At 44.7% G+C, this 21,845-nt stretch overlaps 1 protein-coding gene, 1 long non-coding RNA gene and 1 pseudogene across 2 annotated transcripts; 1 reads left to right on the forward strand and 2 right to left on the reverse strand.

The window, feature by feature from the left end:
• The first annotated feature begins 1,342 nt into the window (after positions 1-1,342).
• Positions 1,343-8,259, forward strand: LOC125338400. The gene is made up of 3 exons (XR_007208275.1): positions 1,343-1,576; positions 6,342-6,595; positions 6,702-8,259. It is a non-coding gene; the product is annotated as an uncharacterized LOC125338400 (long non-coding RNA).
• MSC (musculin) lies at positions 8,238-10,625 on the reverse strand. The gene is made up of 2 exons (XM_048329086.1): positions 10,030-10,625; positions 8,238-9,278 (listed from the first exon to the last, which is right to left on the reverse strand). Exons 1-2 carry the CDS (start codon positions 10,549-10,551, stop codon positions 9,192-9,194), a joined length of 609 nt encoding a protein of 202 aa, XP_048185043.1. The 5' UTR covers positions 10,552-10,625; the 3' UTR covers positions 8,238-9,191.
• Positions 10,626-18,946: 8,321 nt separating this feature from the next.
• LOC125317146 lies at positions 18,947-20,081 on the reverse strand (annotated as a pseudogene).
• Positions 20,082-21,845: the final 1,764 nt, after the last annotated feature.

A 21,845-nucleotide genomic window follows, 5' to 3' on the forward strand; every position in this document is an offset into this window, starting at 1 on the left:
AGACTGGGGAATGAGCTGCTGGAAAGCGGCAACGCAGAAAAATACCCGGGGGTCCTGGTCGATGGCAAGCTGAACATGAACCAGCAGTGCCCTGGCAGCCAGGAGGGCCAAGAGTGTCCTGGGGGGCATCAGGCACAGCATCACCAGCCGGGCAAAGGAGGGGATTGTCCTGCCTGCTCTGCACTGGGGCAGCCTCACCTCAAGTGCTGGGGGCGGCTTTGGCCTCCTCAATATAAAAAAGACATGACACTATTAGAGAGTGTCCAAAGGAGGGCAACGAGGATGATGAAGGGCCTTGAGGGGAAGCAGTAGGAAGAGTGGCTGAGGTCACTGTGTCTGTTCAGCCTGGGGAAGAGGAGACTGAGGGGAGACCTCACTGCAGTTACAACTTCCTTGTGAGGGGAAGAGGAGGGGAAGACATGGATTTCTTGTCTGTGGTGACCAGTGACAGGACCTGGGGGTACGGCCTGAAGCTGTGTCAGAGGAGGTTTAAGTTCACCCAGAGAGTAGTTGGGCACTGGAACAGGCTCCCCAGGGAACTTGTCACATCACCAAGCCTGACAGAGTTCGGAAAGCCTTTGGACAATGCTCTCAAGCACGTGCAGGGCCGGGAGCCGGACTTGATGATCCTTGTGGGTCCCTTCCCACGCAGCTTACCCTGTGATTCTGCGATTCCGTGGCTCTGTGATCCCAACGCCGCTCCGGACGTGCACCTCGGCGCGGCGGCCACCGGGTGGCGCCCGTGCCCCGCCTGCGGGGCCGATCCCGCCGATCCCGCCGATCCCGCCGATCCCGGCGCCTCCCGGCCGGGCGGGCCCCGGCTCCCCGCCCGCCTGCCCGGTGCCGCGGGAGCGCCCGCAGGAGGAGCGAGGGGGCAGCAGGGGCCCGGGGAAGCGCCTCTGGCACGCCTTGGGAGGCAGCGGAGCCCGGGGGCGAAGGCGGCACTCTCGAACACTAAAATGGGACGGGTGCTGCCCAGTGCCAAGAAAGGAGGTGCCCGCTCTGCACAAGGTGCAGAGGACTCCTAGTATGGGATGCTGATGCTCCTTTACTAAATAAAGCAGTGCTTGGGAGTGAGTGAACAAGCTCGCAAGATGACGGTTGGACTTGGTGATATTAAAGGTCCTTTCCGACCCTAATGATTCTATCATTCTATGATTCTGAGAGGCCTAACTAGATAACCTTCCTCTAGTCCTTTCTGTGGATTTATTTAAATATTTTTGAAGTGGTGAGTATGCTCATCCCCCCTGAAATGTGTCCATACCCATCATAGCCCTTTCGGCTGTATCTGCAGGCTCTTTATGAATCAGTTTTTCTCTTTGTTTCACCTGCATTTTTTTCCTCTTGCTCATGTCTCCCAGCCAGCTGCCAGTTCTCCAGGAGTCACCTCGGAAGAGAGCCAGGCACATGTCTCAATGACAGAGAGGAAACACTTGTGCCAGTCAGAGATGCTGAAGGCCACCCGGGGCTGTCTCCTCACCATCATTCAGAGGCACACTTTAATATCACCAGAGTTTGGGAACTGTGTCTTTCTGGAGCTGTAGATATCCAAAGTGGCTGCTGTCAGGAAAATTCTGTAAGTCATAATTTGTCTATTCTGTCTTAAATGTTGAAGAAAAAAGAGCTTTTTTGGCTTTACAATAATGACAGTGTAAAGGCATACCTGAGAAGTGAAAAAAAAAAGTTTTATTTCATAATTGTTACTTGAGAAATACACTGAAAACCTGGAAGAGGAAATAGGGTTTGTTATGTTGCTTTGGTGCCTCATGTACAATGACATTTTAGTGTTAAACTACACTCAGAAAAAAAATTATCTGCTGTCTTTCAATCCACTGCTAGACTTGCCACTGTCTTGCACACTGGGGCATATATTACAAGGAAGATGGTCATAAAACCTTAAATCACTCACCTATTTTGCTCAGGGAAGTGGTGGAATCACCATTCCTGGAAGTGTTCAAAAAACCATATATATGTGGCACTTGGGGATACAGTTTAGTGGTGAACATGGCAGTGGTGGGTTAGTGGTTGGACTCAATGGTCTTAGAGGTCTTTTACAATCCTAAGGATTCTATTCAGCTTCAGCAGTCAGATCTACACTGTAATGTCAGGATTTCCATTCATTTCGCTCTGATGTTTGGTAGCATCCTGATCAGATGCTGAAGATTAAAACTTCTTGGTGACAGATACATAAGAATGAAGGGATGCATGGTCTTCTCTGCCTAGAAGAACTTAAAACAGAGAAAAGTCCAAACCAAATATAAAACACAGGAGGTTCTGTGAACTAGAGACTTCATTTGAAATACAGAGGTTATGTGTAAGGTACTAAATAGCATGAAGGGCTGTTCTACAAAGACTGTCCTCTGGTTGTGAGGTCACCTGCCCTGGGCTAGTTTGTGTGCATACTGCTTATGACTGTGCACTCTCAATCTTCAGAATAAGGTGACTTCATGTAAACCGTATGTTGTGAATGATCCCTATCCACTGCTGACTCGCAAACTATGTCTTGGCAGTGCTTGGGAGAATGGCACGTGTCCCATACCTAAACCACAAACCATGCAGGGACCTCTCCAACCATGTAACAGCACAAACACTGAAGCATCTTGATACCATTACTTTTTAACTTGTGACATCTCCATGGGGCAGGTTTAGTGTAGGCTACGGTACAAATCATAATATGCTTACATGTATATTGTGTATTTCAGCTCAGGAGCCTAGCTGCAGTCCCTTTGCACAGGGAGCATGGGAGTGGGGACTCTCAAACGTCAGTCATCCTTGGCATCTGTTCCAAAACTTGAAGTGGTGATCAAAGGGATAATAGTTTTGGAAGTGGTGTTAGCTTATGGTAATTCTCTCGTACAAACTTTGGATATCCCCAGTTGATACAGTACGAACAGGTCATGGAGGTAACTGGTGCGTTTTACTTAGGGTAGGGAAGGCAAAACCAGGGTGGTTCCAACCACATCGGGGCTATTTCTATCCTAGAAGGAGGATTTTTTTTTAGTTTATTAAGCCTAGTGAACAAAGATGTTTATGACATAATTTGCATCACAGGTTTAGGAAGAATTACACAAAATGGAAAAGAGAACTGAAATTTTTGTTCCCTGAGATAAAGGTTGGGCTGTATCATAGGATGAGCAAACACCACAAACCAGGTGGATTAGAAACAGATTGGTATCAGGTCCTGTGGTTACAAGTGAGAAATAATCTTCAAAGCATATGTATGACACATAGTTACACCTCAGCCAAGATAAGATGGCTAAGGACTGTCTTTCAAAAGAGTTTTCAGTTCATGCTTCATAACATCACTGTCATGCTGTTAAACATTTAAGCTTGTAATCCAAATATCTGTACAGACAGCGGAATTTCATACATTTATCTCCATGTACCTCCAGCGGACCCTTCATTTTTAATGGATGAAGACAAATTTATTCTTGAGGAGAGGTTCCTTATTATGGTCTGCTTGTACATTTTGCTTGGTTAGGTTCTGTCTCCAGTTACTTCTGTGAACAGAACTTCACCATTTTGGCAGTTTATTTTTAACCTAGGGGTCTTACAGAAAATCGTTCAATTTTCTCTTTGGTTTTTTCCCCCCTCTTTTTCCCATGTGAAAATACTGTTTACTCAATCCTTCCCCAAACACCACAAGTTTTGCTCTTTTTCCTATGAAAAGGGCAAGAATTGGGCACAGCCCAAATGAATGTGATGTGTGTTTTTCCTGTGTTGAAATTTAATTGTGATTCTGGGGTTTGAGCGCCCCAGAGGTCTTCCTGCATACACAGGGTGACCTTTTATAACCTCCACAGTTATACAGAGCTATCCTAATAGGCCTTAAAAGTCTCAAGCATATCCATACATAGCATGAAAATGTCACACGCAGGAATATAAGACTTTTTCAGGACTTCAAATCACCTGCCTAGTAAATAGCAATGAATTGTTCTCTTTTATTTGTCCCCTTTGAAGAGGACAAAATTCAAAGAATACAGTAATTGCTTGTACTGTTCCAATCCCAATTTTCTATGAATACTCATGTCTGCATTTACCTCTTATCTTTTACTGACTATGGGACTTAAGGTGCTAATGATGTAGCTTCTGCCATCACAGCAACTTGGAATTAAAATTAAAAAGTGATCCATTCATTTTTGGATTACCATCCATTTATCTTATTCTTGTTGTTTCTGTGAAAATTCCTATAAGATAAAGTTGCTGTTTTCCATGCCCTTCATACATGCTGTGCTCACTTCATAGACCTTCGTAAACGCTTACACAGTGATGCAATTCTTTGCTATTCTCATGACTTTCTGTCCCAAATGCCGAGCAGTCTGTTTGCCTGGATTGGGGTTATGTTTTTGTAAATATTCTGACTCACAGCTCTGCCTGCTTTGTTGTCATAGAGAACTGTTCTTGTCACATTCTGAATTATTTTTAATCCTGGAAATGTGAATTCTTTTTAACAATTCCACCACAATGAAAAGATAGAGTGGTTTCCTTTGCTTGCTAAATTCCAGTCACATCGAGGAAGTTCTCAGTTTTGCTTGATTTGTAGGGTACATAACGATATTAATCCTTTCAGCTGTCTTAACTTTTGTAGGAATTTTAACTCTAGTAAGATTCTCACATACTGCATTCTAACTAAGGCAGTTTTAGTAATTTTTTACTAATTTGCATTTACACATTTTTCAGAGCCAAGGAAAATACTGAGACCCATTCCTTCTTAGTGCCTGAATTGTAACCAGCCTGCACTGTGATAGCATAAGTCTCTGCATAATGTAGCAACTCATCCCAATGCCCTCTTGTCAGAGTATAATAAAACTTTAGATGTAGGCATTTAGGGTCTGCAAGACAGCTCAGCATCTGTCCTCTGTGCATGGAAGAAAATATCTGTGTGCACGTCTTTCAGCTGGAGTGGAGTGTGATAAATTCTGTCCAGTGGTAGAACTTAATTCTTAGGTATAATTGCTGTTAATCTTGGTGAGAACCTGCACTGCCATATCAAGTGCAAATTCACTATTACATAGAATTAGTTACTTGTGGAGAAGTGACTATTGCTGAGGAGAATGGACAGCTTTGCATGTTATTTCATCCAAATAATATATGCATTATTTGCTTATAAGGTTACTATAAGCTTGTATTGTTGGGTGGCTCTAAATCCCCCTTCTCCCTTCTTTTTAGCTTCCTTGGTTCATATAAAGTTCAGAAATTTAAACCTGCCTATGTTCTTCCCAACATTAGATATTTAACTAAAACATTTGATATTTAACTGAATGATGCAGTCGGTCCTCTTAGGGTCCTTTTAGAGTCAATAAAGAAAGACAGAACAACTTTCAGATACTTATTGAGATCTTAAAATTAATTTATTCAACTCCCTCTTTCACCTGGGAGATCCCTATGGCAACCGTACTGCTTACATTTACTGCTTACACCTTTACTTAGCCAAAAAAAATAAAATTTTTAGTCAGAATCCTTAGATTGTCTGAGACTTCTTTTAATAGTACATGTATAAAGGTACTAAGATGGAAAAGTATGGCTTAGGTATTTTTTATATGCAAACTATGTTTCTTTTGCTCAGAATTGTTAACATTTTCAGTATGAGAGACATATTTTCCTTGTGTAAGCAAACACATGCATTGGAAAGGAATGGTTTCATGATGGAGGCTAATCATCTGCTCCATCAGATTCCCACACAGAATAGAGACAAAACAAAGTTCCACACAACATTTGTATTAATCTAAAATCATAAAAATATTGTTGGGAACCAAATGTTCCTCTTTATATATGGACTGTTTGCCCTGAAAATCAATGCAGGTATTCTGCCAGTCAGATATCACATGAAGCAGGTTTTGGCTGAATATCAGTTGCAGGTGATTTGGCATTTTATTTGTAAAACAGCTTCAGCGAGATCTGCTTAAGGGTTAATCAAGAAGGGTTCATCTTTTACCTTGTGCAAGGGATATTAATATAACCAAAAGTCATCAAGCATAAACTTGCCACGTCTAATAAAAATGTATGTGTTTCTTACTTTCTGTGCTTGTGAATTGTAAATATGTGAGGTAGTTCTTCTTTTTAAGTCTCCCTTCCACACACCTCTATAACAACAAAATGAAATTAATTTACTAAATCTAAAACAAATGAAATTAATTTACTTTATCAGGTTGGCAAAAACTTAATTTAAAATAAAAAAGAGGAAGACCTTTATTATCTTTCAGTGGAATCCGTTAATGCTTAAAAATAGCATTTTAGAATGTTTTGTTCACCTCATTCAGATAAAGAACTGATATGACTTTCATCTGACTTTAAAAAATGTTTCAAAACTGAATGCATGTATTTTTGGTGTGTCTTTATAGGTGAGGAATGCCAGAATATATGACCTACCTGGCATTTCCCTGCAAAGACAGCAGCCTTCATCTCAGGACAAACCCACAGGGAACCTGTTCAATTACCTGATCTTTTTCTTAATCACATAATGCCTCTTACTGAGAGAGAAGAAGATTAATTTACTTTTTAAAAACAATATTTATGAACCCAAGGATTAAAATTAATGATTTGAAATAACAGCTCCTTATTGGAGGAATCCAAACATCCCTAATTGCTGTATTAAGTAAGTATACACTAATACATATATCTCTATCTAGAGATATATGAAAAGAGAAAAAACTGAGTCTTGTACAACATTCAGTATCTAGAAGCTGTCATTTTCTCTCCAGATTTTGACCTGAAATGTCACCTGTGGCCGCTGTTTGCTTCTGTTCTAAAACCACTGATGGTCTGTTGGGACACTGCCATCACATGGGTGTGTCTGTTACTGTAACAAATGCAGTAAGTGCATTCATTGCTTTACAAAGAAAGTATTCCTATATATTATGCAGCCACAAAGAAAAATGTACTTGAGAGCATGTAGTATGGTGCATGGATGGAAGCAATCCCGTGTTTTTCTTCATGTCACACTCCTCACCCCCAATTTTGATCTACTGTATTTGCTTAACATAACCACTTCATATTTGGGCATATACACTGAACATTTTTTTCCATCACTCTGCATGGACCTTTCTATAATGTTTAAAGTTCTCCAGCTTTCCTTGTTTTTCTGATCTCCTGGAGTTGTTAACCAATTACAGCTGGGATCAAGGCCAAAACCAGCTAAGTATCACAACCGAGATTATCTCAAGTGGTACCTTAGTTAAACTGCTGAATAATCTTTTCTTTAGGGTTCAGATAAACATTCGTTGAGTTTTCTCATACCTTATGCCTTCCTAAAGGGCCTTCATTTTTTTCTTTTTTATGTTCTTTTCTCTTTATAAAGCTTCCTAGAGGAAGTGAGGTGGAGTCCCACCTCTGCTACATTAACTGCAAATTAGGATAGCCCTCTTCCTTCACAGACTTTCTCTGGAAAAAAAATGGAAGATAAATTATATTATGGTTTCTGTACAGCTTGCCCCCAAATCACTAAAAGTAACAATTTCAGCAGATCCTCGACTGTGCTTTCATTTTATTTTGCAGTGACTCTGGATTATTTTACCTTTCACAAGAAGAAAAGCAGTTTTCTGCAGTTCACCTACTTACAGGACACTACCAATAGTCAGACTTGGTCTTCTATGCAGTATTTCAAACCAGAAATCCATGACATAGGATGACCTGACAACAGGTCAGGTAAATAGGTTAAACTGTTTCTTGTTAAACAAATATTTCTTTCTCCTCAATGCATATATGAGGAAGAGGTGGCTTTTTCTTCTCTAAAGCAATTCAGTTTTCTCCCTTACTGTGAGTTAACTGCTGATACAATATTTTGAGAAAAAGAAAATCTTATCTCAGGAGTTTCGGTCTTAAAACAGGAAAATTTTGTTCTCAACTAGGAAAACTCATCCAATTTTCCCACTGCAAAAATACAGATGAAAGCAAAACACATTACAGAAGGAAATGTAAAATGACAAAGAACAGCAAAAGGAGCTATAACACTATATGACATTGATTTCTTAACCTACATTTATTTATTCTTCCGCTTCACAGAAGAGAATATTACAGAGCATTCCATAAGTTGTTAAAACTTGGCCATCCCTGCTGATTGATATAGTACTGTACCTCGAATGAATTGTTTGGGGTGAAAGTGTTCTTATCTGACTCTGTTGATGGAGATGTATCTGCTCTCAAGAGATGGGAAGATAATTGTGTTTACAAAAGTGGGTTTAAAGAACATGCATTACAGAGACACTCACGCAGCCACACACTATCACAGTACCAGTGAGTCATTGTAACCAAGCTTTTAATGTCATTTATAAAAAAATAGAGTTATTTACATTTGCAACTTATTTGATGGCATCCTCTTTTGTTACAATGTTTGAAACTGTGAAGAAATGACACACTAACTCATTTGAGAGCAAACTTTTCAATGATAAGCATAACAGTACAGGAAAAATATTTAAAACACTGTGAATTCTTGTTATTTTGCAGCATCATACAAACACATTCTTTACAACACATGCACTCTGGGCTTACAGTAAGCAGAATTCCCTTCCAGATTAAGGCACAGAAACTCCCCCATATTTCTAGGGACAGTCCCACATTCTTACACGTGGCATTTCAAGACATAACCAAAGGAATTACTATAATTCCAGTGAGTGGTAGCAGAATGTGTCCACTTACACATTTTAAGAAAACTCTGGTCAAAGGGACCAAAAGAAAAAAAGTATGACTAATTGCATAGTTGCAGTAAACCATATCCATGAATACAAAAGCCATCAAAATATATTATAAATCTATCTGACTTTCAAAGCTACTTTAAAATACTGTTTTGCTTTACAATACAAATAACACTGTTTGGGGTTAGTTTGTAGAATTGTATTTTGGTCCATGCTGTTAATTCTATATCATTATATTCCTCTTCCATTAGTTTAAAAGCCTCAGAACAGCAGGTCCTCAGGCAGTGGTAAGAATGATGAAGCCAAGTCTTAGACTTCAGCTGCTGCAGTCAGTTCATAAAAACTATCATTTCAACCGCCTCCATTCTTTACTGCTTTAAATAATCTGCCCTCAAAACACTAAGGGGAAAGAATGATGAGGGATGCAGATTTAACACTGTTAGAGATGGGGGTTTGCCCCATCTTCTAGTCCTGAGACGATAAGTCACAGCTCTTAAAAATATCCAACCCATTAAAAAAAAAAAGATCAACAACAATAAAAAAATCTCCAATTTAGCCTGACTATGCAGTAGTTCCACATAATCGGCTGGCAGTAGAAACTTCTTTGGTGTCAGAGTCAGGTCTTCCTGAAACCACAAACGGCCAAGTCTGTAAGCAAAAAAAAAAAGGTATTTCATATTAAAAGAAAGTTTATCCTTGTATGAAACTGAAGCTTTATTACTGATAGATGTCTAACTCTGGTTCAGTTGCAAACACGTCATCATGTTTTAGTCCCTGTGGGAAGCACAGAGAGAGCTGAGTTCCTCTAACAAATATTTTCATTACGTTTTTCATTATAATTAAATGCTCCACAGAAGGTCTGCAATGGTTAGCAACAGTGTTCTCATCCAGACTGCAACATTTCTCTTGCTTTGAAACACTTTGCACCATTTAATAAATAAAAAGCATATAAACTATTCCAAAACAATCACTCTGCTGTATATAAGAAAACGTTTTACCCCTGTGACAAGCATCGGGCGTTTAATTCTGTACCGATGAACTCATGACGCTATGCTTGTGCTGCAGGCCAGCCCGCAGACCGAGTTACTCCTTTTTCGGACACTAAGCTTGCCTAATGCCCGAGGAATGTAATCTTTAGGGTCCCCTATTCCGACTCCCCAGGACTGACACACCCGCCATCACCGAAGCCCAAGCGCGGCCCTGGAGTCGCCCACGGTGCGAGGGCCACCGGGGATTTGCGGAGCAGCCAGGGCCGCCCCGCAGCTTCTTCCAGGGCGGGCACGGCCTGAGCGCTGCCACCCTGCCCGGGGCACCGGCCCTGCGGGGCTGCCCCGAGCGCCGCCCGGGGGTTCCCCCGCGGGTGCCTCTCGCCGCATCCCGCCCGCCCCCCGCGCCGTACCAGGTTGACGGGATGGACGTAGCCATTCTCGTAGCGGTCCTCCTGCAGGAGCTGCCGGAGGTGGGCGATGTAGCTGGACGCCAGGCGCAGCGTGTCCAGCTTGGAGAGCTTGGTGTCGGGCGGCACCCAGGGCAGGCTCGTCTTCAGCCGGGAGAACGCCTTGCTCAGCACCCGCATCCGCGCCCGCTCCCGCGCGTTGGCCGCGTTGCGCTGGGACTGCTTCCCCTCGGGCGGCGGCCCCCGCGGCCCCGACGCCGCCTTCTTGCCCCCGGGGCCGCCGCCCCGCGCCCGTTTCCTCTTGCAGCCACTGCCCGCCGGCCCCGCCGAGCAGCTGCCCTCGCCGTCCTCTTCCTCCTCTTCTTCCTCCTCTTCCTCCTCCTCCGCCGCCGAGGAGTTGTCCCCCGAGGGGTAGAGCTCGCCGCGGGGCTGGCGCTTGGCCGGCGGCGGCGGGTAGTCCAGCTGCAGCGCCCGCAGGTCCATCTCGGGCAGCTCCTCCGCCTCGCTGCCGGAGCCCGTGGACATGGCCCCGGGCGGGCGGCGGGGAGGCGGGCAGCGCGGCAGGCAGGCGGGGGCGGACGGCCGAGCCGAGTCGGCCCAGAGCGGGGCGGCCCCGCCGCGGAGAGTCCGTGCCGGGGCGGGGGCGCGGGGGGGCGCGGAGGGGGGATGCGCCCCTTGACAGCGCTATATATCGGGTGTCCGCGGAGCGAACCATCTGCCGGGCGGAGGGGAGGAGAGGGGCGCGGGGCGGGGGTCGGGCCCGGCGGAGCCCCCAGCCGGGGGCGGTGCCTCTCCGCGCTGGCCCGCGGTCCGCGGCGGGGCTGGTGCGGCGGTACGCAGAGTCAGACCCCTGTGTGGGAGCACACACGCACGCGTGTAGGGGTGCACAGACACGCGGGATGTCTCCGTGTGTGTGTGTGCTCTTGGGAGTCACTCCTTTCCCACTGGACAGACCTCTCTTCTCGCCCCGGAGGACGCAAAATACCACCAGGGCTGATCCCGCCAGTGTTTTTGAGGGGGGGAGCGCACCTCTCCCTGTGTCTAAATGCTGCTCCCAGCCCACCTACACTCGCTCTTTCTCTTGCCTTTCCTTCGAGGGCATGGGATTTTCCCAATGTAGGAGCCCGCTTACGGCCGAGTGGTGCGGCAGGACGGGACCCCAACCCGCTGGGCTCTTCCCCTGCCTGCACAGCTTCGGGAAGCGGCTGTGCGGTCCCGGTGCACCCGCCGGGGCGAGCAGAGGCAGCAGGAGATGCGGCACTCGAGGCTGGGTGTGCGGTGTATGGGGAGCAATGCAAAAAGTCGCTGGGAACGTGCGTACTGTGGTTTGATAGTGTCCTTAATTTGGGGTGAACCTCCAGACAGTAGCGAGTGAGTATTTGTCTGAGGGTTTCTCCCTCCTCAGAGAAATGAATTAAAACCCATTTAACTGGGCTATGTACACCTGTCACAGAGCAAATTAAACGAGACAGCTTTTCAAACTGTTCACTGGCTTTTTAAACAAGTTCCGTAGTACAACTTTTATTATAGAGTCCACGGGTGAGTGGAGGATCCCGCATCCAATGGAAATGCTGACATATAAATTCAAGAGGTATAAATTTAAAAAAAAAAAAAAAAAAAATCGACCATCAGCTTGTATCACTTGCACCTCCTTTTTTCACACATGAAGAACTAGCGTTTGGTTCCTTGCTGGCTTTCACAACTTGGATATGATTAATCAGAGTAGAAATGCAGTTCTCAGAAAAGAACCTAATGACTACAACAGGTGGAAAGATCTTGTCCCGCAATTTCTGCCCAGGGTTTTTCGCTTCCATTTCCCTCCTTCCCGAGCGGAACCTTCCCGGCTGCTGCTACGCAACTTTCCTGGCACCGCCGGCCGCCTTTGGGCCCACAGCTTTGCTTCCCTCCCTGCCAGCCCTGCGGGCTCACCGAGGCCACTTAACGCTATGCAAACCCCGACTTCACCCGCTGGGGCTAGAACCACATCAGAGCCTGGTTTAACGGCAGCCTTTCCAAGTGAAACTTGACATTTCTTGAACCACCTATACAGGCAGCTGATCTTGCAACTGGATCTCTTGAACTTGGTTTGACACTACGATCGATGCTCAGGCTGGGTCCCACATGCTGCACGAGGAAGGGGCAGCACCGCGGTGGACTTGGGTTGCTATTCCTCCCCAATTAGACTGCATTATCCATATATATATATATATATATATGTACATAAAGATACTGCAGGGGAAGAGATATAGGTTTACTTTTTCCCCCTGTCTGGGTTGTTTATACAGGTGTGGGCTGAACCCTTTCTCTGCTAAAGATTAATGGGAGAAAGTGCTGAATTTCTTTAAGCAAAGAAGAAAATGGTACCCAGTCTTAAAAGCCACAATGCCAAATCTCACCTTTCCTGCCTATCCCTGCCTCGGTCGATTAAAGGCGACACATAATGGACACCTTGACTTATTTAATGACGGGAAGAGGACGGGACGGGAAGAGGAGCCAGATTCTCACATCGTCTTTGCCTACTTCGTGGTTAGTAAAGGAAATGGGAAATGCAGTGGAGTAAATCTGAAGTGAAAGTCAGGATTTACTTCGGGTTTACACCCAATGTAACCGAGCAGACCTAACTCCTCTCACATCTATCAAACCGTTAATTTCTGCGACCCTGACGAAGATATCATTTTCAAGACAAAGTCTTTGATGGGGCCAGGGCATTACATCATGCTTCCATTTGTCAAGACTTTGATCCTTTATGCTCTCTGCGAGCTGAGTAAGGAAAGTCGCTGGTATATCAAGGCAGCATTTTACACTTTATCGTTATCAGGTGCAGTCTCTTTCCCCTTTCTCCGTTAAAAGACAAAACTAGGAGCTGTGCCCGAACTCCGAGGCCGGCATCCTTCCCTGTTTCGTGGTCTGTCCCTGCATACTGGGCGAGGTGTAGGGGCAGCCTGGGTTTGCAAAGTCTGGCGTGTGTGTGTAAAGGGATTGGAGCAGCAGCTGGAACAGCTTCTACATGGGAAGAAGCTGCAGAGGCTCCCTCTCCCAGGGAGTCTGCCGCCGTTGTTGGCTCTGAGGACAAAAAACCCCAGCTTTTTTGCACTGCGGGGAGATCCCTGAATTGGGGAGTCTCACTGGGGCTGAGTGGGCTTTTTTTCTCACATTTTTCCGCAAGGCATTTTGGTAAATAAATGCAACCAACCCACCAAGCAAAGAGGAGTCCACGAAACCCAGATCCCTCCTTGACTTTTTGCAGCGAGGGTGTTTCGTGCCGCAGCTGAGGACCGGCGAGGACGGAGAACATCCCCGGACAGGCCGGGAGGCGCCTGTGCCCAGGAGCCGCCGCCCCCGCGGCAAAAGCGCGTCCCTAACCACTCGGCGGGTGCCTGGGATGAGGCAAAAGCGCGTCCCTAACAACTCGGCATAGGGTGCCTGGGATGAGGCAAAAGCACGTCCCTAACAACTCGGCATAGGGTGCCTGGGATGAGGCATTTTCTTCCTTAAGTTTCAGAATAAATTAAAGCAAAAAACAGGAGAGAAAAAGAAATGACCGGAGGCCAAGTTCGTAAAACGCAGGTTATCTCCGAGAATGGGAGGGCGAACTGCTGAAAGCCCCATGTCTTTCACCCTCATTCTCTGGGGTGTTCGCAGCGACAAAGCAGGGTGGAGGAGGGAGATGATATGCTCTCGACAAAGTGCTTTAAATACGGCTTTTCTTTGGCATTTGTCCTTTCCCCTAATTCAGCAGTGTTACCGAGTTCGCCCCGACCTGAAGTGAGCTACACTTTCTGAGAAAGACCTAAACGTAACAAGGGCTTTTTTATTCATTTTTTCCCGCGGTGATGAGAAAGGCGGGATGTCTGGAGGAGAGGAGGACAGCGTTTGGCAAACGCGGTCGTCTTCATCTCTTCACAAGCACTTACAACACACATCCAGGCTGTGCGAAGGGCGTGATAGGCTTCTGCCACGAAGTGATGAATGCTTGAGATGGCTGGTCTGGTAGAAAAAGCAGGTGGATGAATAAGCTTTGCTTAATGCCACTTAGAGCAAAGACGACTTTTCTCTGCTCAGATTTCCCGGTAAGGACACCGAATGAAGGGAGAAGTGTGTGATTGTCCCTCATTCCCCAAACAATCTTGCCTCCGCTTAAAACCTGGAATGCTGTTTGCTACAGCCAATGTCCCGGGTACCCTGTCCTTAGCCACAGGTCTAGCACGGCTCGAGGCACGATTAAAGGATTCCCTCTTATTTGTCGTTTCCTGAGGTGACAGCATCCTGGTGCCCATGTCCTGGACCCCTGGCAGCCACCTCTATGGGGATACTCCGTGTGAGCTAGCCCAGGGGATCCCCAAATCATCACGGGAGGAGGCAGGAACCGAGCAGTTACTGGAAATGAGTGTGTGTGGGTCTTGGGAGTGGGAGGGACTTCCCTAAAAAGTGGCTTTCCACCATATAACAAAATTAAAAACTACTCTGTGGGTCAAGCCGTGTCAAATAAAGCAAACAGGAGATGATAAATGAACCCCTGGAAGGAAAACAAAAAAAAGTATTTACTAGAATTTATTTTGCCTAGCGTGAGCAAACCTTGCCATCAAGGAACATGCTCGACGATTCACTCGGTGAAGGGACCACAAACCGAGGTTAAACCCCTCCTCTCCCCCCCTCTCCTCGCTCGCCGCGGGCCGGGGCTGTCCCTTTCCTCTTCCCGAGAGCCGGCGGGGCGGCCTGTGCTTGGGGGATCGCCGGCCCGGCGGAGGAAACCCTCGGCTCCAGGGGGAAAACCCGGCTGGAGCGGGTTGCTGGGCGACAGGAGTGAAGCAAGTCACTGGTGTCCTGCGTCGACGGCTGGGGGGTTGGTTTTACCTCCCGGGCTGTGGTGAGGGTTCGTGCTCCTCGCTCAGCAACCCTGGGCATAAGCAGGGACATGCTTTTAAAATTAAAAAAAAAAAAAAGACAATGGAACAACACTCCCACCGTCAAAACCCCCAACCTAGCCAACCAACCAAAACCCACCAAACAAACAAACAAACAAAACCAAAAAAAATGTTTGTCCTTCGAGCCGCTAGTTCACCCAGAGGGGAACCCCGCCCCGCAGCACGAGACGAGCACATCTTCCTCGAGGAAAGAAACCACTCCCTGTGAGTTCCTTCTTCTCCCCGGCATTTCTAGTGCAATAACGATAACGAGACGCTATCGAGTGTGATCGCTGCTTTGCCCGGATTTTGGCCAGCAGTGAATTTTGCTCAGGTATCCCCAACTTTCAGCAGGGTTTCCCCTGTGGAATAGCCAGGCAAACTCTCTAAATACCTCCTGGCGCCAGAAGAAAGTTCTCATGTAATAGATACCCGTTGGTGTGAGAACACGGATTCTGCTCACTTTGTCAATCAGCCGGGGGGAGGAAGGGGATTGAGGAGGGGGAGATGAGGGTTTCCTTTAATTGGAAAAAAAAAAAAAAAAAGAGAAAAAAGTATTTTTTCATTAATTCTGATTTTTTTTTTAATGGTGCCAGGAGATACGCAATCGGTCTAAAAGGATCTGAATTAACGGTGCTGTTTCAAGCACAGTTTATTTCTTCTCTTGGAGCAAATTAGCTGGAATAACAAGCAAACATCAGGCAAGAGGAAACACTGTGTTAGTCTCCTCCTTGTGTTTCACTCTGAGAGGGAAGCCCACCAGAGCAAGACGGAAGAGATGGGGAGAGATAACACGACTACAGCGCTTCATTATACTCGAACGCTCCAGCACGGTCGCTGCTTTGGCTGGGCTGCAGCAGAGCAGACAGAGGAGTGTGGCTGCCCTAGGAACCGCTGGTGAAGGCAGTGGGGGCTCTCGGCCGGGGGCACACAGCCGGTGAGGCAGCTTTTTGGGCAGCAGGAGGAAAATCGCTGCCCAGAATTATCCTGAGTCAAAGAAAACTCCGGCACTCCGGCATCACGTCATTAACAAAATTGAGGAAAGGCTGCGAACGGCACACAATGCATGCAGACTGCAGTCACAGCAGTTCACTTGTTGGTGAAACTATTCCTTATTTTCTCTAGGGAACAAATTTTCTATGGAAGGCACTTAGTCAGCCTCCTGAACACCAGGCAGGACTGCTGCCACACCTTACCTCACCAGCACTCAGGCTCCAAGTGCAGGCCATGTTGGGATGGAAGCTTTTTCTCTTTTAAGAGACAGCATCCCTTTGTCTGTGCTTTGTTCCCCCTCCCAGAATACTGTGTATCTGGGTATAATATTCAATTTTCCAGCTATTTAAATTGGTGGACCTACAGGTTCTGACAGTGATTTTTAGATATAACAGACATGGTTCTTCTAGAATGTGATCTCGATCCTGATCTTAACAGATGTGCATTCTGCTTCTGGGGGCACTTGACACACAGACCCAATATGAAATAAAGGCTGCACTATTTGGCTGCTATTGGCAAAAAATGAAAGATTAAGGTGAAAAATGAGTGACTCCAGGTCTGTAAGGAACTGGTGGGGCATGGATACAGCAGATATGTACTTGGCGGAATGATCACCAGGTTCAGTGAGTTCATCCAATTCCCAGAATTGTAGTAGAATGTGCATAAACCTCCCCCCCAAGCAGATGCCTATAATCAGTTTTTCAAACATTGAACACTTCTGTGAGTGAAAAAGATGCTTTTAAAAAAACTTGTGACATCACTTTATGGTAAAAAATCAGGCTCTTGCATTCCAGATGAGCGGAAAGGAACAAACAGACCAACTAACAGACCTTTGAAGGTATAACCATTATATTCAAGGCTGTTATTCATTATATCATGGAAAGACAAATTAAGTGCTCAACTTGCTTATCTAAAAGAGCATTCCAGGAGGCAGTAGGAAGGATACAGGTAGGATTTCTCATACAACTTCAAAAATAAAAGCTTCACAGTGGTATACTGTGAAGGACTCATCCTGAATAGAGACTGGACTTACAAAGCAAATGCTGAAGAGATTTATGTAGTCTCAAAAGATTGTTATTTGTGTTTTAAAATCTATTTTTATTATTAAGTTTATATAATAACAGAGAGGGAAGGACCTGGATGGATAATTTATTAGTTTGGAACAAATATATCTGTTGTACTATACTGTGGAACAAAGACTGCATCCTCTGCATAAGTATAAATGTTGGTCCAAACACAACTTATGATGCCTTTAGTGAAACAACAGATTGTTTTTATCAAAAACATCTGAAATATTTAACAAGTTAAGATTCATCTGGTGCCAAACTAAGATGTAGGTGAAGATAGATAATGGCTGCAATTCCCTGCAATTAGAAGTAGTCACTTGTGGTAATGATGGATGATTTCCAGTGAAGAAGTACAGAACTATTCAAAGGGGTGTTTCATTTCAAGAATATGTAAATAACTTACTTTTTAGTTTAATCCTACATTAAAAGAAAAAAAATATAGTTTCCATCTGTCTGGAGCAAATCCAACAAAAGTGAGCAGAATAAGGTCATATCCAAGATACATAAGGCTAATCCTTTACATGATTTTATGTAAATCACTGTGGTTTAAGGGTGATAGAAAGACTGAAGGGGGCATGTTCTGCCATTCTTTACCTTAAAATTATCACTTATTCAAGATACATACCTAGTGTCTTTGTACTTAGTTATGTGTAGCATTTGAGATGTAGATAAATTAACATAAACCTTGTTTAGGGCGCAGTTAATCTCAACTGATTTCAGCCACCTTCAAGTTTGGTATCACAACTCAGATAGTTAGGAATGAGTGGCAAGAGTTACAGTTTGTAGGTCAGAAATGTCACCTGTTACATTTGTTACATGAAATGTCAAAATGTGGGAGGCATTCTTAAGGCAGCCTAATGAAATACTGCACTGGCATCCATTTCTTTCTCTGTGTTCTTTAGATGAACAAGACGTCAGTGCTTGGGCAGTTTCAGGCAGAAACAGAGGTCATGCCTGAAGTGGAAGGAAATGTGATTAGAAAGACTTAGGAGAACTTTGCCTTTTAGCAGAGACAAAGGATAGCAAGTGTTTAGGCTTTGTGACCTGTCTGTTGTGTCTCTGTGGTGCTATCACGATCAGCAAAACTGGAGTAGAGCATGGTATGTAATAAAAACCATTACTTTTGTTCTTCTTTTGGTTCCTCTCCCCATCCTTGCTATGCTGAATAATTTTATCTGACCAAGGTGATGTTGTCTGCTCTTTCCAAGCAGCCATGATGCTCATTTTCATTCGTGATACCCTTTTAAAGGTAAATTCAGGAAGAATAAATGTTTAGGAATAGGATAACATATTCCACCCCATCTTGCCTTTTATGCACATCAAAAATTAAGATAATTTTTAATTAAAAAGACAATTAATTAGGACAAAAATTATATTGATTCCTAGGGTCAATTGAATCCAGTTCTGTCTCAGTTGCTAAAAACAAATATCTGTAAGAGTGTATTTAAAGAGCAAGAACAGGGTCATATTCCTCAGAAAACTCTCTCCACAGCCAATAATTTGAGTTTCAATAATTTTCTAAGTGAAAAGTTTATTTTTTAAATGTAATGTACCCTGATAGATTTTTCTTCCATGAGCTGACTTTGGAATCCATGTACACTTTTACTATCCCTGTATACTGCAGCAAACCCTAATTAAATACATGGGGTGACAATTCACATTTATTAACTTAAGAGCAGAGTAAGGGTGGATTAAGAAGCTCATAGACTCAGACTACTGCAGAACACACTAAACCATTTGTGCAGACTGTGTTTTCTGTGCTGAGTGTACATAGTAAATTCTGTGTGCCATATTTTCTATGAACATTGGGTTGGGATTGGGGCAGTGGACTTGTTGCATCCAGCCCCAGACAGAAGACAAACTGAGAGCTGGTTGTTGAGTCCTCATCCAAACTCTGATCTGAGACAGAAGTCATAGGATCATTTAGTTTGGAAAATACCTTTAAGTCCATTGAGCTCAGCTATTAGCACTGCCAAGTCTACCACTAAGTGTCACGTCTACACTTCTTTTAAATACCTTCAGGATTGGTGACTCAACCACTTCCCTGGGCAGCCTGTTCCAATGCTTGCTAAACCTTTAAATGAAGAAATGTTTCCTAATATCCAATCTAAACCTCCTCTGGTGCAACTTGAGGGCATTTCCTCTTGTTTCATCACTTGTTACTTGGAAAAAGAGACTAAGCCCCATCTTACTACAACCTCCTTTCTGGTAGAAAATGTCTCACCTGAGCATTCTATTCTCCATGCTGAACAACCCTAGTTACCTCAATTGCTCCTCACAGGACCTGTGCTCCAGACCCTTCACCAGCTTCTGGACACACCCCGGTGCCTCCGTGTCCGTCGCATAGTGAGGGACCCCAAACTGCACACAGGATCTGAGGTGTGGCTTCACCAGAGCTGAGCACAGCGGGACGATCACTGCCCTGGCCCTGCTGGCCACACCATTGCTGATACAGGCCAGGATGCCTTTAGCCTTCTTGGCCACCTGGGCACATGCTGGCTCGTGTTCAGCTCGCTGTCAACCAGCACTCCCAGGTCCTTTTCTGCTGGGCAGGTTTCCAGGAACTCTGCCTCAAGCCTCTAGCTCTGCAGGGGGTTCTTGTGACCCAGGGGCTGGAACTGGCACTTGGCCTTGCCAACCTCATGCAACAGGCCTTGGTCCATCGATCCATCCAGACCCCTCTGTAGAGCCTTCCTGCCCTCCAGCAGACCAACACTGCCGTCCAACTTGGGTGCAAGCATGTGAAAACTCATCTGCAAACTGTCTGAGGGTGCCCTTGGAACGTTGATAAAGATATTAAACAGGCCTGGCCCTGATACTGAGCCCTGGGGAACCATGGTGACCAGCTGGATGCAATTCCATTCCCCACCTCTCTCTGGCCTGTCCATCCAGCCAGTTTTTCACCCAGTGAACAAGTGCACTCATCCAAGACATGGGCTGCCCCCTTCTCCAGGAGAATGCAGTGGGAAATGGTGCCAAAGACTTCACTGAAGTCCAGATAAAAGATGTCCACAGTCTTCTTCTCATTCACTAAGTGGGTCACTTTGTCATAGAGAGAGATCAGGTTGGTAAAGCAGGACCTGCCTTTCATACACCCATGCTGGCTGAGTCTGATCACCTGGTTGTCTGTGTTCGAATCCCTTAGCATTAACATCAAGCTTGCAGCATACATTTTTTGCCACCTGAAAAGCAGGAGAGAACAGCACTTGGCATTATAATTACCTCCACCTCTGGATTTCCCCACTTTTTCAAGGAAGGCACAATGCATTGCAAGCAAATTCCAGAAAGGCACTGCAGTCAAAGGGAATGACCTGGAACAGAATTTCAAGATGACCAACAGTTTGGATAATTTTCCTGTAATATCTTTATTATGGGAACTTACTCCATGAACTGTGTTAAAAAAAATTATTTTCCCTAAACACCATTCATGCCTTGACTCTGAAAACATGTAAAGATCCCATGCTGGTTTGCATAATCCCTTTCACCATTTTAACTAGTATCAGCCAAGAATTTTCTGTATACACTGAAGATTCTATCCTCCATCACTGAATGTTTACTCACCTTCTTTTTTACTGTTGCAAACAGGACTGCAGTCTTCAGGGAATCTATTTCTTTAAATTTAATGAAAATTTCTTATTTTAATAGTTTTGTTGCTGTTGACTAACCACTTGTTTCTAGATAACAGATTTCAAGGATTTCATGTATCAGTTTTCTCCCCTTGAAGACACCTATAATTGAAATTTCTTCACAGAGACTTTAGTGTTATTAATTATCAGTAAACACTGGAATGTTTTGGGTGCTTTTTTTGTTATAAGAAAGGGTTATTTAAATCAAGAGGAAATATAAACACTCTTGCTCTCTTGTCTGGGTAGCTTGTGGGTTTACAGATAAGGTCAGGAAAAAAAGTCCACTTTTGAAACAAGTACTTTTCTATACAAGGGGACATCTGAGTTTCTTGTTACTGATCTTTTATGATATAGAACTATAGAGTCATAGAATATCCTCATTGGAAGGGACCCAGAGGATCATCGACCAACTACTGGCCCTGCACCAGACAACCCAAAGTCTTGACTCCAAAGCATGTAAGCATTCTAGCTTTGCAGAAAAACAGTTGCAAAGCTATTAGTTCCTTACACACAAACACTCATTCACCCCGCTGATATAATTTTCTTGTACAAAGCTGTCACCACTAGTATTCTATAAATAGTGTATGACTTGCACAGGGCAACAAGGGATGTCAGAACCAAAAAATCTTCCAGCTACCCACTTGCAAAGGTGCTCTTCTAGTATACAAGTAAGCTGGCAATGAGCACACTTCTCCAGACTTATCTAGAAACAATGCAAGTACTTAACTGTCCTTCATTCTGTGTGTAAGTTTTTTCTGAGCACCTTCAGTCACTCTGAGTTTGGCAAGCCACAGCACTTAATCAGAGGCCCAGGCTGCTTGGCTTCCTCTTCATTCAGTGTTGCCACCAGCATGTCAGTCCCTGCAGGCAGGAGGAACTTTCCTGTCACTGTCTGAGCTTTGCAATCCAGGGGATCACACGTGAAGATTGAAATGGTTTAGTGTGCATGGAGAATCACTGACATGACTGGTTTTGTTTTGCAGCTATTTCTGTTCTGCCTATAAAGTGAAAACACTTTATTTTTGGAAGCAAAGAACTGGTATTTTCTAATTGCTTTATATTTCAAGACCCAGAAAAGTCCCTGACGTGTTCAAGATGAAGCCCACTGATTTGTCATTGCTCCCTTTAATGGGATATTCTGGACCTGGAAGCATAGATAATTCTCTCATCTAGTGTAAAACTGCTGGTACCCAAATCTGGAGGATGACCACATGGAACAAAGGGAAAAA

The sequence above is a fragment of the Corvus hawaiiensis genome, chromosome 26, assembly GCF_020740725.1.
Source record: "Corvus hawaiiensis isolate bCorHaw1 chromosome 26, bCorHaw1.pri.cur, whole genome shotgun sequence".
In the NCBI taxonomy this organism is placed as follows: domain Eukaryota; kingdom Metazoa; phylum Chordata; class Aves; order Passeriformes; family Corvidae; genus Corvus; species Corvus hawaiiensis.